This window comes from Anneissia japonica, unplaced genomic scaffold (genome assembly GCF_011630105.1).
Source record: "Anneissia japonica isolate Jap-2015-1 unplaced genomic scaffold, ASM1163010v1 scaffold21_len1647178_cov195, whole genome shotgun sequence".
Taxonomy (NCBI): Eukaryota; Metazoa; Echinodermata; class Crinoidea; order Comatulida; family Comatulidae; genus Anneissia; species Anneissia japonica.
In genome coordinates this window covers 1,578,635-1,601,455 of record NW_022750455.1, presented here as the reverse complement: position 1 = coordinate 1,601,455, position 22,821 = coordinate 1,578,635, and the positions used below count along the sequence as shown (strand labels likewise).

Here is a 22,821-nt window from a genome sequence, read left to right as displayed (position 1 = left end):
TAGTGGATGCTGATACGAAGGCTGAGTATGGCATGTTTCTGTTTTTATCACCATGCATCTAGCGAACCATTAGTAATCAAGGGTAATAAGTTAAAATTCTAGTAAAAACAACAATGAAGGAGACTAAGTAAAAAGTAGTGATTGAAAGATGAACCATAATTGGCCAATCAACATCTAAAGAAATTATTCAACCAATCAGAATCAATGAAAGTAACAAATTGAATAAAATATCAATAATGAATAAACAACTATGATTATCATGAACATTTCTGACTTTGCTGTAGAGATTACAGTTTAATTAATTGGGAGTGTGTAACCCCCTCCCCCCTACATAATGAAATTTATTTTTGAAATAGATACATCTGGGTGGCCAAAAATGGCAATCTCAGACTATGAAACATGTTTTGGCTTGAACGTAGGCCTATATTTTTATATATTTTTGGTCCGAATGCCCGACAGGTTCTGGCCGGTGGGGGGCTTGACCTTAACCTCCCTGCCACCACTGGCGCCGCCACTGACAACAACGACCACCAGCATGACAAAGTTGGTGAAGATAATTATGATGATGAGGACGATCATAATGTTGATGATATAATTCATAATAATGTTCCACAATCTTAGGCCATTCTAAATCTCTCCCCATGAGCTCCCACCAGGGATTATATTCTAGGACTCTGACTGAGGCTCCTGCCTACCCCATGATTTAGATTTCATGTTGAACTGGTTGGGCCGCTTGTCCTCAAATTTCTCAGCCACCACTGACTAAGAAGTAAGCATTAGTAAATTATATTGCTCTCTACTACCGTATTTCCCAAAAAGCTAATATCAGTTATAAAGCATAAGGAACCTCATTAGCATGAGCTTTGCTCTATCCAGGTGCACCAAGATCTATAGTTCTATACATCAGTAACTATAACCATTTTGATGCTTCTAGTACTATCTAACAATCTCTACTACACTATCCACGCTAATATAGGTTATAACGTGTAAGGGGGCAGATGATCAATATTTGGATATATATTAAGCAATAAAAGTCAAGGCTTCGTTGCTGAATCATACAATTTCTCGTTTTGTCTTATTTCAGATCACAATTCATCTGGCAACAGGTCAGCTACGGAGATTGACTATTCCAAGGCATTTTAATTCGTGAGTCAGATGTGTGGTCGCTATCATGTACTACAGCATCAGATTATAATTAATTGTCTGATTGATTGATTTGTAGATCTTTCTGCCAATGATCGTGACTTTCACTTCTTAGTGATAAGAATCAATAGTCAAGTCTGTATCAATATAAAAGAAATCTTCATTTTTATTGTGGAGTCAATGACAAACATTATGAAAAAAGAGCAATGAATATTATAGAAACAGTCAGGAACAGACTATCGGCCCAAAATAAAGGATTAATTCCAATTATTTAAACTAGAAAGCTCATTATTAATCATGTGGGCAGAACCCACTAGGCTACATACAAGCTCAAATTTTGTGACCCCTCCCTCATGGTAGAATTGGTACATTCTACGTTGCGTGACCAAAATCTGTTTAAAATGATTATGACCGTTGATAGAAACTTGGCTGTTATCTGCATTTTATGAATGAGTTGATCAAAGGTGTTTAACCATCCACTACTTTGGTCAAATTTTAAATTGAGTCATATAAATATATGCCTAATTGTTAAGTTTTCTACAATCATTTTTATGATTAAGTTTTTGAATAAATTTTTTTAATGAAACAAAGATATATAATCAATCGTGAAATAATTCACATTACTGGATTTTTTTTACCTTACTTTTAAGTGATTTGATTTAGAAAGCACTTTTTATCTATTTATTACAGACAGAATTATGACAATTGGCCTGATGAAAAAAAAAATTAAATAAAATATTTATCTACAAATTATCAGTTGACATGTACACCTGTATGCATATCTATTCATGCAATTATTTACATACAGGTGGTTAAAGGTACTTACAGTTGGTTAAAGGTATTTACAGGTAGTTAATGTGTTTACAGTGGTTAGATATCTGTACACTACTATCATTAGCTTCTATGTGTTATTATATCACTGATTTGATAAAATATCATAATTATTAAGAAGTTGAAAGCTGGTAACTAATTATTAAACACACATAATTAATTAAGCGTAAGCAGCCGAAGCGGGAAGTAAGGAGAAGGGGAAAATGAAGGGGAGATCAAAATAACAAGAGGAAGAACGGAAGAAGAAAATTATTTTAAAAGTACTATTCATGAGTTAAGTATTAATAACATATAATTAATTCTTAAATACTATGGAAGTGTAGAAAATTGGGTATTATTAACAATTGTTTCTTTTCTAAATGTACTAAATATTAATAACATTAATATGAATAAGGATTAAAACAGGGTAAACTGCAGTGTGTTTTATGTTATAGTATAATGAATTACATTTCCTTAAAAATTAACTAAATTAATTTAAACTTTCATAATACTAAACTCTACAATAGCATCACAAATATTCATACTTTCTCCTGTAATTATTTCTATGTATAAATAGCAATATGAATGTAGATAAGGTATTCATCATTTCTATGTACTATCCTGAATGATCCTTAATGAGGAAATGATAAATATTCATATATATTTTAATGATACAAGTTTTCACAACATGTTTGTATTCATGCATAAATCCATTATGTATTACAACTAATAAACTAAATGACAGTGTATGAAATCCCAATGAAAAGCATTTAGATGGATGTGATATAATAATAACTATGAAATGTAATTTCCATGGTTTGCCTTATCAAAGTAGAAAGACTTTCTGATGGATGTGATGTACACTAATCATGCAGCGTTTATTTATGAGCACTAATAACTGTGCACAAACATTGAAGTTATTTTAATACACTTAATTTATTTTATGTTAAAATGCATTTACCGACATTTCAAAAGACGAAATTAGAAACTACTTTACTTATCTTAGATTATTCATATCTCATTTATATTCATTATTTTTCTATCCCAAATTCAAAGTATGTCCAATGTATAAGGATTATTTTTTGATTCCAATGTTTACAAATGTATAACAAATGAAAACATTCTGTAAATGTTCAGTTTTTGTGCAGTTAATAAAAAATGTAAAAAAATCTTTAAAAAATAAATGGCTGTCCCCAAACTAAAGCATATTATAACCAAAGCTGTACAGAAAATACTAATTTAGTCCCTTTTGTATCATATAATTTATAAAATATATCTGAGCCAAACAACAACAGCATCAATTTGTCCTTATTTTCCATGTGTTTCAATATGAGTTACTATATATGTAAAATGACTTAAGCCTTATTCGCACTGGACTTATTTTGGTAAAAATCTTACCGAGACCACGGGAGGGAAATCTTATCACTGTCCGCAGTTGGACTTTTTTAAATCGGTAAGTTTTACCACAGTCACGGTTAGACCGTGAAAAGCAAATAAGGAGGTTGCTACATCGTGACTTTTACTTCTGCTTCGTGAATGCTTTGACACACAAAGATGACGAGATCCGAAGAGGGAAATAACTGACCTCATGTTATACGCATGCATGATTTTCAGCAGACCGATAAAGGTTATTCCAGTGAAGGTATTCAGGAAGCTCACAGAGTCGCCATGTTCGTACGAGAAATTTTTGGCTTGGTGAAACTATCTTGGTAAGTTTCTACTGGGCAACCTGGACTTGGTGAAACTCACCGTGCGGCTCGGTAAGTATTCAGGGAAAGTTACTGAGCTATTTGCACTGGAGTTTTTATGGTAAACCTACTAGCCGGTCGGTAATTCTTACCAAAAGAAGTCAGGTGTGTTTGCGGCTTTAAGTTGTTAGCATGTTGTGGTTGAACAGATACTACAGTACATAGACACAAAGTGAAACACAAGTTGTTGATAGAGGGAGACATACAAGTTGATGAAAAAGTGAGACAAACAAGTTGATGATAGAGAGGGGGACAAACTAGTCCCGTAGAAGTTAATGGATAGCATGCTCGCTAGATGCACGGCGGAAGCTACGAAGAGCTTCTCTACTCACAACTAAAACTTTTCGACATCTTCTCCATTTGGCCTTTCACCGCTGAAAAAAAGTATGTTCCATCACACAAAATGCAAGGCATTGGAAGGGAAAGGGCGTGAAATTGGCACGGGGGGTTACGGGGAAAGGAATCATACAAAAATAAATTTAACACTAAGTATTATATAGTTGGATACATTTTCTTAACAGGGAAAAATCGTGAAATTGATAAGATTTTTAGGAGAATAAGGGAAAACCTTCATTTGGGCCCTTTCTGTTACATATGACACAGTAGTAGGCCAGCCTGACAACATATCCCATCAAATCTACGTTTTTGTCAAAAATTTATAAATTTTTGTGACAAACATAACCAGAGGGAGTTTTTCCACTTACATACGGAAATCATTTGTTAAACGCATCAACGATTTCATCGTTGCAATGATACGTTATTCATTACATGTGGTGCCTAAGTTATTGACCCTATAAACGATTCATAATTTTTAGTTAGTATTGTAAATCATGTCATAAATTTATTGTTTTTCGTCTTTACTTTTTTTACAATCTAAAAACAATCAAACTTTACCACTTCTTTGTCTTCGTTTTTTAAACAGATTATTGCGTGATGATTTACTTTTTTTCTCTGTAAAGCAACAGTTGATTGATTTTTTTGTTGAGAAGATTTTTAAAAATTTGTAAATTTTAAGCAGATAGCAAACACTTCTACAAACCACACATCCTATGTTGAGACTATAGAGCTATACCTAAGATGAAAAACTATACTGAATTCTGATTACTACATAATTATCTTTTTCTACAATGTAGATATGAAGTTAAATAAGGTGAACTTAAATAATTTAGTTTGTATTAAAAGATTGTGGTTGGTTGCTATGTAATTTTAACATCAGCAATATTTTATATAATGTTATTTGAAAATTTGAAAATAAAATTGATACTAAACATCTGCTAGCACAGTATTCTGTAATTGTTCAAATTGTTTATATGAAACACCACTTATCAATGTTTTGTATTAACATCAAATTTATCTGAATTGATGAAAACTAAAACTAAAAATAATAATCATGGTTACCTGAAGAAGTTTATTGTGTGAATGAATTATCTTGGTATAAATAAAGCACCACCCAAAATATATCTTATTTATTTTAATATTACCAAAATATTATTTTCTTAATACTATCTTTCATGTAAATATAATTTTCAATTGTTTTATGTAGGCAAGACTGTGAATGCGTTACTTAACAAAGGACCTTGTTTCTGATGTAATGCCTTGTAAAATCAACCCTCTGCGACAAATACCGGTATTGACTTAAAAGAATATACAAATTTAATACAAATTAAATTTGCTAATCTGATAGGTGCTGTCTTGTTATTAGGTGTATATTGAAAATAACATGGCAACCAATACACTTTATAATTAATTCTATTAAATCCGAAAACATGAAGATGAAAAGAATCAAGTCAGGCATCTCTGATTACAGGGAAGGTTCCCTCGGGAAGGAAGTTGTATTTGACAACATCAATTTCACGCCCATTCCCAAATTAACAACATCTTGTTCTACTCCTTTTGCCAACTTAACAGCCGATACAAGTTCTACTGCCATGCCACTCAAATATACAAATACAGTACACACAAAAAAAAACAACATAACAAAACAGTTTTGTATCTAAATTGATAAATAAAAGCTGTTAACAGATGAGTGATGTCTTGAAATCAAATGAGAAATGTAAATGTAAATTTGGATGGGGCAACTGATTAGATGTTTAAGCATTACAGCAATTTTAAAAAGTACACAGATGAGAAATGTGAAATAAAAAAAACACTGTTAATTGCTCTTTATGATGATTGAGTGAGTGTTTGTTTAAGTACTTTAGTTAGGTACGTTTGAGAAAATTTTTGGCAAATGTTTGTTTTCTAGATGGTATTCAATGGAGTTCTTTGATAATTGAACCCATATGTATTAATGTTTACAATGCACTTCTGCATCATTTCACATTTGGATTTGAAAACACAAAGGATGGGATGGTGTCAATCTACGGATCAAGAAATATTAGTGACTCGTTCAGTGCTTTAGTCGAAGGCTTAAATAAGTCACTTGAGACATTATCTAATGTTGTTGGTATAGGAAGTCGTGAGTCAGATCATGTGTCCTACAATGGAATGGCGTGTTGTGACTGGCTTTACCTGCTATCATCGACTGTGTCTGCGAGCGTTGACTCCTTGACATTGGCGGTGAGCTGTTCTCACTTGGAATCAGGGATGTTGTGTCGTTATCTGTATCACCATCCTGAGAGCCTTTCCCCGAGGGTGTAGATAGGGGTGTGTCACAAGGCGTGTCATATGGCGTACTAGTTGTAATATGAATAGGAAAAGTTGTTTCTACGGGTCGATGTGTGACCTCACTTAATTCTCTTCTCAACTGAAATTAAATTTTAAATTTTAAATATATATTTTGCTGAAAATATTTTCAAAGAAAAAAAATAATGCAAAAATATTATGCATTTAAAAAAAATTTCCAAAACAAAAATACCTGATCTAAGACGTGCTTTAATGTGGCTATTTTTCGATCCTTTTCCTCATTGCTATTCCGCAGTCCCATCGCTCTTTCTGCCGCTTCTTTCGCTCGCTGAAGTAGCTCCCATTTGTCTTTATCCATCTCTTCTTTTTCCTCCTGCATCCGTTGCAGTTCGCTGTCTTTTTCCATGATTTGCTCCTCAAACTTATGAATGTAACTACGAACACTGCCCTCATTGGCTTCTAATGTACGATATAGCTGCTTCATTTGTTTCAGTAGGTCGACTTTCTCAACTTTTAAACGTTTTCTATCTGCCTTCATTGCTGTTCAAAGTAACCAAAAACAAAAAGTCAATTAGGATTAGAGGAAAAACAAATATTTAAAGCAACTCATACATTCTGTATAACAAAAAAAAAAAAAACACATTGTTATCAGAATTATTATATTATTAGAATATACATTATTGGAATATATAAGACCAATCCCAACATGTAATCACTCTGAGGAAAGGTACCTGATTGGACCAGAAACGTCACTGAGATAATATTTATTATTATTATTATCTCTGTGGTTCTAATTAAATGAAAAAAAGAAACAATCCAGCTATAATTTATACAGAACCAGATGAAATTCTTCAATGATTTAAAAATTATTATTATTGATTGATATTACTGTATAGAAAATATGACATATCAGACAACTTGATTGTCAAACAATCTGCTATAACACTCTGTAACATAATAAAGAAGAAACTTAATAAGGCCATTGACAAAGTGAGTAAGATTATAGGCACTGACATTAAGATATCAGAATACCTTTAGTGTACCTACACATAATGAGATGATGTCTAATAAATCAAAATGCATAATAACTGATGCTTCCCACTCAGTCCATAATGCTATTACTACCTGAATATTTTTGGGTAAATTACTCCACCCAAAGGTCAGGACAAACAGGTTCAGAGGAAATAATAGATCATATCAGGTTCCACACAGGTGTTCAGTTAAATTTGTTTGATTTGATTAATAATCGATTCACAATATGTATCACATCGTATCAAATATATAATCTTATCAAATAAAATATATCAGATAACACCCTTTATTGAAAAGTGGTTCATACACATAAAATATTTTAATGCAATTTTTAAAATTTTGTAAATACTTACTATACAACAATATTACAGTATTTTAATACTTTTTTGTTTTTTAGGTTGTATTTTTACATATGTAGTGTATTTTTAAAGTGATGTGTATTTTGAGCTTGCATATAATTTTTCTGGATATCTATTACATACATTTCTAGGTTTATCAAATAAAATATAATATCAGATAACATCCTTTATTAAAAAGTGGTTCATACACACAATTTAATGCAATTCATTAATTTTCTAATTCTTTATATGTATTTAAATGTCATTTAAATAATTATCATACGTAATTTTTATGTGTTTAATCGATGTAATATTTAACTCTACAATGTTTTAATAATTTGATGAATTTTAAATATTTTATATTTTTATATTGTACATAGAAATATTTTACTACAATCTTCGCCTGTAAGTGGGACCTTCTTGGTCCTGTTGGACGATTGAATAAATAAATAAAATAAATAAATAAATAAAATAAAAATTTTGTAAATACATACTATACAACATTACTAGAGTATTTTAATACTTGTTTTGTTCTTTTAGGTTGTATTTTTACATGTGTAGTGTTTTTTGAAAGTGATGTGTATTTTGAGCTTATATATATATATAATGTTTCTGAATTCTGTATTTTGTATTTCTAATAAATATCTATTACATACATTTCTAGCTTTATAATGAGAGCAGTCAGTCTCTACACTGAATGAATAAATATCACCATATATCCTTAAAGATTTCAGTAAATGTAAACCAAATGAATGATCTAACTGTAAAGATGGTCCTCCCTTCCTATTTTTTAACTTTTAATTATGTTTTCCCCCTTTTTATTCATGTTTGTTGTTTGCTCAATGATCATAAAGTGGCACAAATTGTAGGGAAATGTTACATTTCTTTACAGTTTTACATTACTTGTTTGTTTGATGAGACTTAGAATGAATCTATGAAATGAAGGACTGTCCAGTTTAATTTGTTTAATAGCTTTTATCATTTCCATAATTGCAAAATTAACTAGATAACTGGCTCAACAGCGAAAAAATATAACAAAGTCATGAGTATGCTACTCAACTTTAATTATATTCTCTAAAGTTTCATCTGCTTGATGATTGTATATAATTTAAAAAGAATGTGTCATTAGTATAAATGATCCTTATCTGGAGTTTATGAAGCATCATCTATTCATAAATTGTAGTACAATACTATAGATTCTAAGGTGTAAGATCCATTACCACTGGCCAAAGTATTTTACTTGACATTCAATAGAATAAATACCATTGATAAATAAATGGATGAATACATTGATTTAAATGAGTTTTACACGATTACACCTAAGCAAACATAAGATGCTTTGCAAACTTATGTCTATGCAGCAAAGCCCTGGACCCCACTGTCGTCTGACGCCATGACTAGGTCGTCGTATCACAAATTAAAAAAGTAATAATCTGCTTATCAAATAATGTTATTTTGATTGCTAATCCCTAATATTGTGGTCTAAAAACACAATTTGGACCATAATAAGCCATAATAATTTTCCTTGTGAACCTTACGAGTGATTTTTTATTCCTGGCCATCAACCGAGGCCCTAGTCGGCCCCCTGGATTGGACACCTCCTTTGGACGTGTCGGACTCCTTGACGACAAATTTCTAGCGCCACCTCTGCTTCTAAGTTATTATGAGGCTTCAGATGCGGAGTTTTTTCTAAGGTCATGATCAAAAAACCCTGACTTGATAGGACATTAGGAACCTGGGATTAGAAGGCGAGTGTATTAACGATCAACCTACAGTGCCACTAATTAGAAAAATACACACCATAGTATATTTCGGGGGTTCACCTCCCCCCATATAAACTTTGCACCCCTTTTCCCCTGATTTTCAAAAAAGGAAAAAATTACACTTCAGTAATTAAAAATCACTTCATACCACCATTTTTTGCCAGCTAGCAACCCTTCACTTTATCATCAAGCCCCACTTCACTTTCATGTCCCTTCCCCCATCAGTCCCCAATTTCAATATCCCTAGGTATGCCACACTATGTGGATGTGGAAACTCCTACTCCTATCTTTGGAAAGGTATTTGTAGTAAAAAAGAAAATTCACCCTAGGCATACTTTTACAGTAAAATTATTCACTTCCTATAACTTATAAGGTATTCTTTATGTACAGTACATTCATGAATGAAGAGACACAAAAACTGGAAATTTCCTGTTCAAAAACAAACAATATAAAACAGAGTCGAACATACGATCCTATTTGCTTATATCATTGTTCTAAACGCTTCCCTGCATCCTGTCTTCATGACTATACATTGTGTCATATTCTGATAAATTGATGTTATAACTTGCTTTAGAAATATAATATGATCAGAGCATTTTTTAAAGATCCTGGTTGTTACATACCGTATTAGCATACCAAATGTGTTTGTAGACAGAGCAAAAAATACTAATACTATCTCGTGTAACTGTCTCTTATACACATCTAGATGTGTATAAGAGACAGCATAAACTCACTTCCACAGGGGCTATCTACTGCTTTATATGAAATATGCCTGTCACTGACACCTTCTGTTTTAATGCCCAGCACCCTTTTTAGAATCAAGAGTTTCAAAGACAAACTACCATATTTAGAGAATTACCCTTTTTAAATAAAAATTTTGAAGAAAAAAAAACAAACAAAAACAAATAATGAAATTCATTAAATAACTGCTTTCCAGGTACTAAATTGACAACATAAATTCCATAACAACCACTTAAACACAAATGGTTGTAATGTGGCTCTTATGCCTACTGAATCAGAACTGATTTGTTCCAATTTATAAATGTGGCAAAGACAAGCCAAACCAGTCACTCGTCGGAAAAATCAATCTTTAGTTATTAATACAGGGTTTAACAGTAAAATGAGAGCTATAAAATGGTAAAAGAATCATTTAAATCTGACACTTCGTTATGAAGTTACACAAGTTTTAAACATACAGCTGTTGAAAGAACAATATTTGAGAAATCAGCCTTCAAAGTTTACGATTTCAGGCATTTCTTAGGCAGAAACCATCACCAAATCGTTAAAAATTGTTGTTTTAACATTGAAAATGGGGAAAATAACAGCATAAGCATGATGTGTATAGATATATAAAGGTTAGTTTAGTGCAATAAAATAGATTTCCAAAATTTTGAAATTCCAGCATATTTTGGCCATTATCTCCAAAACAGGATTTGCGGCGAGTGACTGGTTTAGCTTGTCTTTGCCACAAATGTACAAACACATTAAACCTAACAGAAACTCAAACTTTTCTCTGATATGGAACAATGTTAAAATTGTAAATAAATTTGACCCCTCTAGAATTTAATTCCATAGAAACTTTGAGGATTATCCTGATATCTCCCATTAACAGTCTGCTATCCTTATATTATTTGTATTCAGACAAAATTATTACTGACTGATTGAATAAAATCATAAAATTATGGTACCCAGAACTAGTTTCGGCTTGATTTTAGAAGTTTCCGTTGTCCAAGTAAAGCCCAGGGTATAATTTCAACAAATTGAATGCAACTGGACAATTCAGATGACAAGTAATGTGTTGAATTTTCCTAGGTAAGATATTTCCCTTTGAAAAAAACACCTAACCTCAAGTTTGCACTGAAGATGTCATGAAGCCATATTTGGCCTAGATTTTACCGACTGCTACAGGGCTACCAAAGTCATTAACAACACACATCCGACCACTCTGTTCAAGAGCTTATGTATCAAAAGGGACTGAAACATGACCCAGCATAAGCAAAACAATCATCAGCAATATAATGTCATTATAGCATCACCAACATTTATAATTTTGCATGTTAAAAAAACTTAAATCAGATGATTTTTGTTCAACATTTCATGCAAAAATTATTGTCTGAGTAGTGTATAAACAAACCGTCCTCCCCACTTTTGCCCCAATTTTTGGTGTACGGTATTTTGTAGCCAGCACTTCTCGATAAAAAAAAAAATTAACGTGTAAATATTCATAAAGACAATTTTGTGTTTGGTGATTTATCCTACTACATGCAGAATGTGACGCATATAGTTCTCTTGTTGTCTTTTCTAATGCCAGCTAACCTCTATTCCATAATGGGCTTTCCTACCATATAATTCAATAACAAGTAATGTCAACATCATCCAAAAAATAAAAATTCTTAGTCAGAGAAAAATAAAAAACAAAGAAATTACTCTATAGTGGAGGACTTAATTTTTTTATCATTGTCCTTCAACTAATGCTCAATACTTTGGTACAACAATCCACAGGAGTCACCACCAAAAGAGTTGTACAGTAACAGGCGCTGTGCCAAGCCTCAATGGCATGCATCCCACAACGCCTAAGAATCAGTGATCACGTTTTGCTTTCTGTTGCAGTATGAATGGAAAGGGGCTCATATAAGGACCAATAAAGGAAAAAGAAGAAATTCTGAAATAAACACAGTATAAGCAGAAAAAAATAGATGGCGTTTGGTTATAAAAGAAATAGTGAGATAGCAATGAAATCTCTTGAAGACTGAATTCTAGTTAAAGAGGTGGAGCTATATACTTGGTGGTTAAGACACTGGTCTTCCTTCCTCACTTCGCTCCTTTTAGGGGCGTTGATGAGTAACGATCCAGTTCTTGCCCTTAACATCCCGGCATGTAGAGGGAGAGGAGAGTGTGTAAGTACTCTTTTAAGAAAATATATAAAATGATGATCTGGAAATGACAACCATCATCATTTCTTTACTTCAGGAAAAAGGACATCACAAAAAAAGAGTATGTTTTGTACTCTCGTGTAAATGGTGAAAAAAATGGATGATCTCTACACCTTATTAAGAGATTTAGTTCATGGGAGGCATTTAATGCACAACATAAAATAACATTTAGGCCTATTTATTTTTTTTTACCACTTAAAAAAAAGAAAAGCAATAAATAACTTTTAAGTTTGTTATTGGCAAAAGTGTGGCAATCTTCGAACTAAATAATTTAATAAAAACACTTTATATTACGGTATATTTTTATTTCTCGATTACATTAATCACGTTGTACAAAAGTAGTACGAACTAGTTTTTGGATGGATACATCATTTTTAGATACATAAATAGTCATGCGCAATGTGCCATCTCCTCCTCTCCCTGGGGATTTTTCTAGCTGTGCATAACAAACTCATCTCCAGTCTAATTCTCTCCAAAATTACACACATCCTACTGTGCCAGGCACCCATTTATACGCCTAGTTAGATATGGCAAACAATAGAGAAGGTGTTTTTCCACACGGGACATGCAAATTCCTCCCCCTTCCGTAGCCTTGAGTCTGATAGTACACACACCTGTTGCGCCTAATGCTAGAACTGAATTCACTTTTTAAGCTAAACAAAATTAATTAATATTTTTAAAAATTGATTCAATTCAATAAAATTAATTAACTTTATGAATTATATGATTTATGATTAAAATTAAAAAAAGTTACATCAATAAATAAAATAACCTCCTTAATTCTCATCCCCATTTAACTGATCACTCTTTATACTGTACCTAATCCCAAAGATGATTTATATTACGATCCTAATAAACTTGGCAGAAATTTCCCACACAAAAATTAATCTGGACACAAGAGCATTAAAATATTTTGGAGTATGGCTTTTGGCCAACTACTATGATGAAAAGGGTGTTCAAAACTGTATTTAAACTATCAATCAATCAACCATTTGATTAATACAGTAGGCATTATCCTAAATTAGTCAACATCTGTTATTTATGTACAGAATGATGTACATTTATACATATTTTAGGCATAAATGTAAAGCAACACGACAACAACAATAAGCCAACATTTGTGATTATTCACCAAACGCATCTTAAATGTATGCCGCGGCGCAAGATTTGAGTCATCAATAAATTGACTATTCAAGAGTTCCTGTCATGCATTAATCCCAGTCTTTTATCATCGCTTCAAATCGGGCCCTTCATACACACTGGATTGCACAAACAAGTACCAGCGCCTATAGATAACCACTTTACATCAAATAAAGATGTTGTGTCTGTAATCAATTATAAATGTATTTCTTAATAAAATCTTACACTCAACAAAAAGAATTTGAAATCTTTTTTATAGAAATTTTCATCCATGCATTAACACCACAGATAGTTAAGAACGCTTTAAGGTGGAGTTTTTTTTAAATAGTGATTTAACTGCAAGCTACTGACTATAATAATATTGATGGAAAGTAAAGTGATGGGCAACCTCACTATGAATCCAGAAAAAAAAGAAAACTTCCTAGTTTTTAGAGAATTTAGACTATGCGAATAGAACTAAAATTGTATCTACGAAGAATTTGATAAGTTGGATATAAATGCTTTGCTTCTTCAGAAAAAATCTGATTAAAAATTGTCTTTTAAATCTCAGAGATAAAACCTAGGTCATAAATTTTAGAAGCCGTTTCTCAAAAACAGTTTACTATACATTTTATGACCTAGAATAACAAACTTTACATGATCAGATATATCTGATCTGATCATATATCTTGATCAGATCAGATATATGTGACCATATAAAATTTGTTAATATATGATCAAATATATCTCTAATCAAACATTTTCTGTGTTGTGTCCGAAAAACAAAAATCTGATATTGTACAGTAGACCCAGCTCAAAAACCAAAACCTAATTCCAACATATCAAATTAGTTGTTTTGTAAGGTGTCAGAAATGTAATGAAGATTTAATCCACTAGTATTGAATAAATATTGCCCCTTGAGGATGAACGAGTCTCATCAATGTGTGAGATCTGGCAGTCAGTTTCCTGAGGGTATTCAAAGAGTTATCTTATTGAGTAATATTGTCTCCAGTGAAGAGAATCGGTGAAAACTTGTCAGCAAACAATGCAACGACTATGACCTTTTGTGGTTGGTACAAGTTACTTGCTTACTGACTGACTGACAGGCCTTTAATTGGCCTCATTTAAACATCAACTTATTTATCCACATTATATATTGTACCATGACAACAAATTATGACTTATGATGATTGACCTGATGAATTCTGACCTGGTGTAAAGGAAATGAGCCAAAAAATTCAATAGCTAAAAAAAGAATACTAAAACCTGAAAAAAAAAACCACCAAGAAAACAACGGTTTATATTTTCCTAGAAGTAGGTCAGTCATGCTGAATCCATAATATTTACAGGAACAACAACAGCCCAGTTAAATATGAATTTACGTAATTCCAGGGTAGTGCATCAAACATCCAGGGTCCTAGATATCCATACTTTCCAGGGTACAGTACTGCACATTAAGATGATGAATGCAGGCAGGAAATAAAGAAGGTACTTAATGTATGATGTATGGTAAATATCATGAATACCCTTGTATCCTAACTTGACTCACTGACTTTAGCCTAATCTTTAGATTTGTCACAAAGGACAATATAATATCTATAAACATCAAAATGATAGTTGTACCATACAGTTCTGATATACGATAAGCCAATTCCTTGCGTTTTTTAATCTATGAAATTTTCAGGCAAATCCTTCACACAGGTACAAGCCTAAACCTTACAATAACTTTTTTTAGGAATTTTTTGGATGCAATTATTTCTGTACTAATTCTCCCCTAGTGTATGGAATGTGAGTATACTAAAAAAATATTGTAATGGGGCAGTTGAGACAAGCTTCAGCTAATAGGCTCTTCCTAAAGACTTGCCATATCGCCTCAGGCCCCATGGGCATGGATCTGACAGGTAAGAAACTCACAATCACATGAGCATTGGCATTGTTAAACTGTTGGTGGACCTTTCCTATTATTCCACCCTATTCTACCCCTCCTAATAATTATATTCCTATGTTTGGAGTCCTTGTGAGGTTGGCTTTAACCACCAGAACCAGAACCTTATTAAATTTCTCTTTTTCCACACTGGTGGAATAAGTGCTAGGCTGCAGTGAAGAAATTTGGAATGGAAAGTCTATAACATATATATAGACAGATACTATAATCGTCACGGGCGACAGAATCCTGAGGACTTTTCCCTGACTTTAAGCTAACATCAATTTTAATGGGAAACTATCCGCCACTAATACAATTTTGCATTAAGCAAAAACGGGAAAAATAGGCTTATTACAGACAGTAAATAGACATACTGTATATGCACTGTGTGGGTCAGACGACTCCATTATTTTTGAAGGCATGTGGCCAAAAAGGAAACTGGCATATATCCGTTCATCCAGGTAAGTATTCATGATATAGACCAAAGTATTACAAAATGGAGAAAAAAACAAACAATTATGTCGGTGTGATTAACAAATATACCTGTAAGAGCCTCCTTAGCACGTGCCAAGTCGTGCTCAGTCCTGGTTAGCTGAATTTGAAGCTCGCTTGCCTGTGGAATTTCAGTCTGGTAGCTATTGATGACTCGTAAGTCATCAAGCTGCCGCAGCAAGTTCTTGTTCTCAGCTTCTAATTTGCTATTTCTATCTCTAAGTTTCTGTAATTCCTTTTGGTGTTCGTTCTCTTCCTGCTGTCTTTGCCATTCTAGTGAATAAAATAAATATCAATTTAAAAATTTAATTCATTTGTTCATACTTTTAGTTCATGTAATGCAGTAATACATCTAATAAAATGAATAATACTAACTATTTCATTCATTTAATTTCCTTCTCATGCATCAATGCTCTCGATCCATCATTTATCAAAAATATCAATCAATTTTTCAAAACATCCAATTATAGGAAGACAAGAGACCTTAACTTTTTGTGCTAAAGAAATGCAAAAGCATTAACTATAAATAACCAGTGAGTTGTGAATTGGACAGTCAACAAGAGATAGCATTTCATATTTTGCTCCTGAGTGCACAAAAAACATAAACTCCCTGACAGTTTTAACTTTCACCAAACCGATAATCAAGTTATCAGATTGATAGAGTTACTATTACAATCACCAGAACCGCAAAACGGTGTGATTCTACCGTTCCAAGGGATGCAACAGTTATTTAAAATTTGTTAATACACACCTTTGTTATCTTGGATATTGCCGTGTTCCCCAATTTCCGTCAACCGCCGATCGCGTTCTGCTAATTCAGATTTTAATGCATTAACCTCTTGATTGGCGCTCTGGATAAGATAAAAAAAAATTTGAGATTATTAGCTAATTGATCATTTCCCAAAGAACGTCCGTCTGGAAAACATCAAAGAGAAAGGGTGAGACAAAACATAATTTCTCATTATAGGAATAGTTTAGAAAAACTCAAACATTTTTGGGAACATTAATTATTTAAAAAAAGCAAAACACAGACAGAAGAGTGCAATACATTTGGATATGGTACAACAAACTGTCCAATATGGCGTCTGGCCGACTACAGTTTCCAAAAATTTTGGAGGCTCGCCAGCAAAATTTAACATTTCTTTAGCAAACATTAAATTATAGATTTCAAGGTTGCCCGCACTTATCTAAAAACATTTGATTCTAGAAATACAAACAGTGATAATATTAGTAGCAGGCAACAACAATTATTGAGTGCCCAGGCCACTTGCTTCAATTTTATCCTTTTGATCAGACACTACTCAGACGCCTGAAAAATGCTTCTTATTCTTTAAGCTGTTGCAAACCATACGTTGCCAATTTCTACAATAATTTTTTATGCTAAAGATGATTTACGGAATTTGTCAAATTACAGGTTCATAAAAAAATTTATGGTTCGACAATATCAGAGATGATTTCGAGGATTTGGTTTTACATGAAATGTTTTAAAATATATTTTAGTTTCATGATGAATTGCAATATAGATTTTTGGCAGATTTGGCTTTTCATAGCTATATGTGAGTGATGCTTCTCAGCACTCAGAATTCTGACAGAAATATTAAAATGCCAAACTTAATTTTAATAATAAATCAACTCATGAGAATGACACTTTAAAACATACAACACAACCGAAAAACTAAAAGCAGGTTTTCACAGGCTAGGCCAATGTGCCAGTTAAAACTTCCTAACTTCAAAATTTAAATTCAGGGACAGGTTGCAGTAGGCTACACATAAGGGAATCAACAAATACACCATTTAATAGACTTCCGCTTAGGATCAAAAGCTGAACCGAACAAGAAAAATTTAACAGGTGGAAATATTTTAGCAGATTGAGGGAAAATCACCGCACCTTGAATCCATATATACAAAACACTCAAGCTTAAAATGCATTGCTTAAATTTCATCCTGAAAAATTGGTAGACCATTTATTTAATATTACAGATCGATGGGGAAAAAAATAAAAAATATTTATGATTTTTAAAAAATATTCTAATTTGCAGTAGGGCTTTACTGAAATGAATAAAATTCAGCAAGATGTTCAAAAAAGAAGGTATGACTTTCAAAAATATATTGTGAGAATGTCAATTTGTTAGGAAGAAAAATACATAAATGATAAAAAAAAAAAATATCTATTATTTAGTGAACAATGTAGCATTTACCCAATTTACTGGTATCTGAATGTAAACTGTGTAAGAGCGTATGAAAAAAATTAGGATTGTGTACATTCAATGAATAAGGCAACAAGTATTGTATGTAACCTAGAATGTAAATTGTGAAAGCATGTAGAAATGTGAAAGAATAAGTTATCCATTATCGTATGTTGAATGTTAAATTGTGAAAGCATGTACAATGAGTGACTAATGACGCATTCTTAAAACAAACATTTGTTCTACATCAAATTTGGCTTAAACTATTCTGGTTGCAAACTCAAATTATGACTTACATTCATAAAGAATATAGTTAAACTTCTAATACCGGAAAAAAAATCAAGTCCTAGGTGTAGTCTAGCTGAAGAAGTCTCACAATGGCTATCAAACTGACCAATGATAGGACATATTTTAAATATCAGAAAAAATTAATCTAATATAAATTTATTTTAAGAAACTTATGAAACAACATAATTTTCTAGATTTAGAAAAAAAAATGTATTAGGAATCAATTACTTGTTATTTTATACATGTATGCAATAGTATATTTGCATATATTTAAATAAGTTAATTCCCAAATGAGATCTTAATATTTTTTTCCTAGGAATTTTGAATCATTAACTTAATAATCCGTTGTTAATCTGGAGTACGAACTACAAGCATGTTAGAAGTACAGAACTCATGCGAGAATGTACACACATGCAAATAGTGCATGACTCAAATTAAACAACAACCTATAGCAGCACTTTAATTATGTAGACCTACACAACATAAAAGACAGATTTGCATACATTACTTATATTCCTTCCCACAGGAACAGTTTGTATTCTCTGTAAATTTTTTTGACGAATCTTCAATTATTATTACATCGGCAAACAGTATTTTATATTAATTACTGGCGTATATTAACCAAAAAAAAAAAAAAAAAAAAAAAACATGGAAAAAGTACAAGACTTAACAATCTATCATATATTTACAACATTCATCAACAAATATATTTGTAGAAATTCCTAAAGGATCACTTTGAATTCTCTGTAAAATATTTTTTTTGGGCTCCTCATTATTATTACCGATAAACAGCTAGACCTTGGTAATAATTACTGGAGTAATAACCAGATATGGATGAAGAATAGGCTTTAAACAGTATGTGAGTGATGTTTAATCTCATATCCCACATCTGACCACTTAACTAAACAGGATGGTTGTTAGTTTAAGATGTTGTAAACTAACTTCTTGTGCATCATAGAAAACATGTACCCTACATATAACACAAGATCAACACCCACGCAGGCTGAAGCATGATTTGCCTTCCTATGTTTCCGATGTAAGAGTTTTTGCTAAGAAATGTTTTAATAAGTCAGATTAGGTAAAGTAATTTGCTTCAAAGTTAAACTTAAAGCAAAATGCAAGTTTCTTTATAGTACAACCTACAGGAATATATGTTCAATTGCTGTTAATCGATTATTAAAAAAACAGATTGATATTATAGCCCGAGAAAATCTAGAGGCTGTACTATGTCCCGAGACGAAGTCGAGATCACCCTATAAAATAGTGTACGCTACCATATTTTTTGCATTTTGCCACAAGAAATATTCCAAACTAAGCGTTTAGAACATTCTGGATTTAAAATACTATCTTTACAGCAAATAAATACTGATAATTTGAAACACATATTAGGAGTGGGAATGGAAGTGCTGATAGGGTTTATTACGAGCCATTGGAGCATCCTTTTTCTCTTGACACAGCTAATTTGGAGACTGCATATCATAAATTACCATCCAATTAATTGCAAATTAATGAATCATGTACATTATTAAAAAGGGAAAAGAAACATCACTGACAATCTTACCAACTCGATCAACTAACACTTTATTGTCTATTATAACTATAAGTCAGTATTCTGGCTGTCAGATTTTAAAATGGTATTGAGAACTGCAGATTTTATTGTAAGTGGCAAGACAATTGGCCTATGTGCTACAGTGGCAAAGCACTGTCAACTGGCTAAGCAGTTATGGCTGGGGTGCCACCATGTGTAGTTTACAGCAATCAATGCTAGTTCAAGAAGCATGCTACCAAACTACTATTGGAACAAACCTCCTCAGATAAGAACTATAGAGTACTAGTGTTACGTCACGATACCATATGATACTACTCTGTTGCTATCGGCGACACAAAATATATAATAATAATAATGTTATATTTATATAGCGCATACTGCACATTGCACCTATGCGCTTTACAAAGAAATAATATAGGCCAACTTAGAAAATGCAAGTAACAATAAAATAATAACAATAATGCGTTAACTGACGCCATTTTCTCTATCCACAAACCATTGATCCCAATTTCTAAAGTAATTATTAAGAAGTTGTATCTTAATTTTTCTTTGTAAAAATGTTAATTGATGATTAAATATGTGTTCGATAACTAATGTAATGCGAGCTTTTTGTGTTTTTAGTACATTTTGATGGTAAATTATTAGGTTTTAAAATGATTATTTCCAGAAAGCATATTCTAAACCATTAAGATTATGAAGTCATTCAGGCATAATGAACGGTAATAACCAACGTCATGAGGGCGCCACCTGGTGTTGTGACGACACGACTGTGGTACTCTATAAAGTAGGCCCAGTCCTCACAATAGGCTTCTATGCAATTTAAAGCTCTGTTTACACTATAAAATTTTAAGGGATATATAAATAAAATGTGATATACCCATATTTGGGTGTAATATGACATCATCATCCCCATATATGGGTACATCACACAAATTTGTAAAGTAAATTTTGAAAGTGTAGACAGAGCTTTAAAAACCAGTGATGGATTAAAAAAAAAAATTGAGAAAAAAAAATTCTACTCAAATTTTGAGTCTAAAAGTGCCATTTCCGGCCTCTAGAGGTGCCATAATCATAAATCTTCTTCCCTCAGCCCCAACCATGGTGGGACTGAGGTAGTATAGACTCTCCATCTGTGAAAGTCCCTCTCTGGGCCCCCTCTACTTCAAATTCCCGGATCTGCCACTGACACTCAGCACATCATTAAAAAACGGTAGTGGAATTAGTCTGTTGTTCTGGTCCAAAAACAATAATAATAATAATAATAATGAAAATTTATTACAGATGAGTGTTAGAATTGGTTTTACCAAGGGCATAGACATGACAGTCAAAACTGGTAAATTTAAATACAAAATCAAAGAGATCTGATCCAAAAATACACAGCCATGTGAACAAGTCACGCATCAGCATATAGTACACAACACTTCACACGTGTCAGGGTTGCCGTGGGTGCATCCTTTCGTGTGACTGCACAAGGAAGCGCAAAAACATCAATGAGGTTGAATCCCTTCCATGCGTTTGTCACCAGATATACAGAACCAGCCAACTGTAAAATTACCCGTCTCACTCCACAGACTTTATTGAGGATATATACAAGTGTGTGTGAAAAGGGCCAATAAGAAAAATATCAATACAAATTAAATATTGGCATTGTTATCGGAGACACCATGAATTGACAAGGACACTGTTTTTACTATAAGCACGTTTTATTAAGGCCTTGAAGGTGAATGGTGAATTTCTGTAGCGCAGTATTTTTTTACAATAATTATTAATATCATCATTGCAAAACCACAAAAATAAAGTGTAAATATCATTCAGCACCATGGGCTTATTTAAAGTGAAACTGTACCTATTTTAATGAATAGTAACTATTTTATTCCGGTACATCGGAAGCTTAAATGCCACATCCCAGGGTATGTTTAGGCAAGACTTGTTTTGAAAGACCTTCAGAGGATGGCAGGAAATTAAAATATTTGTATTTTAGTAAAATAGTAATATAACAAAAGCATTTTTAGGTAAAGTACAAAATAAAAATAAAATTTTATTGTCGAAAGAAAACAAGAGAGTGTTTGAGAAAAAGAGTATTTGAGAACCACACCTATGTTACGCTCTCGCTAGAGATTCCACTACACCAACAACTATGATGTGACATAAACAGATCAATAATTGGACCGATACAGTATATATATTTATTTTGTATTTATTTAATTCTAAAGATTTTTATATTTATCATTTCACATGATACAAAAAAAAAAAAAAAACACCAAAATTTTTAGTTTTAAATTTCCAATTGATCACTTATGGTACAATTCCAAAAATAAAAGTTTATTTTTATTTGAAATAATGGTGAATTTGCAAAACAAGGTATCAATTTTATTTTACACTGTAATTTGTATATGCCCTGGAGGCATTTTCTGGGGGAAAAATTCCAAAAAATAAACTGTTGGGCTATAAGCCTATAGTGTACAAATAATATTTGATGCTGGAGGAATTTCAATTTTCATGGTCGCAGGCACAACATTTTTCCAGGCCTTCTTGGCAATCCAAACCCAGCCTGAGCCAAATAGTTTCACAAATTTCACAAAATACTAAGCGTGATGCAGGCGGCAACTTAAGAACAGTACTTCTAAAATGAATTTTTTGTATTTTCATTATGTGGTACCAACCATTACTCTGCCAAATAGGAAAAACCTTTTAACTAAAATTCATTCTTGAAACATACTGATCAATTTGGCTAATGAAAATATAAATAATTCATGCCACAAACAATACTTGCTTCAGATACTTTTGTATTACACACTGTGTGAGCTGAATTTAATATTAATATATTTGAATAGTTCCATCTATTTTACATCCATTGTGCTTGTTCTATTA

General features: G+C 32.3%; 1 protein-coding gene across 7 annotated transcripts in view; it reads right to left on the bottom strand.

Annotated features, from left to right (window-relative positions):
• The window catches only part of LOC117121370 (kazrin-like), a 64,596-nt gene that overhangs the window by 12,524 nt on the left and 29,251 nt on the right, over positions 1–22,821 (bottom strand). For 6 of the 7 annotated variants that reach the window (XM_033266550.1, XM_033266551.1, XM_033266546.1 and 3 more), the window contains 5 exons: positions 16,679–16,778; positions 15,979–16,200; positions 6,559–6,866; positions 6,213–6,447; positions 4,034–4,075 (listed from right to left, as the gene is read on the bottom strand). In XM_033266550.1, the coding sequence (XP_033122441.1) occupies positions 4,034–4,075; positions 6,213–6,447; positions 6,559–6,866; positions 15,979–16,200; positions 16,679–16,778 (907 nt within the window). The remainder of the gene's footprint in view (positions 1–4,033; positions 4,076–6,212; positions 6,448–6,558; positions 6,867–15,978; positions 16,201–16,678; positions 16,779–22,821) is intronic. The other variant, XM_033266549.1, reaches the window with a different exon arrangement.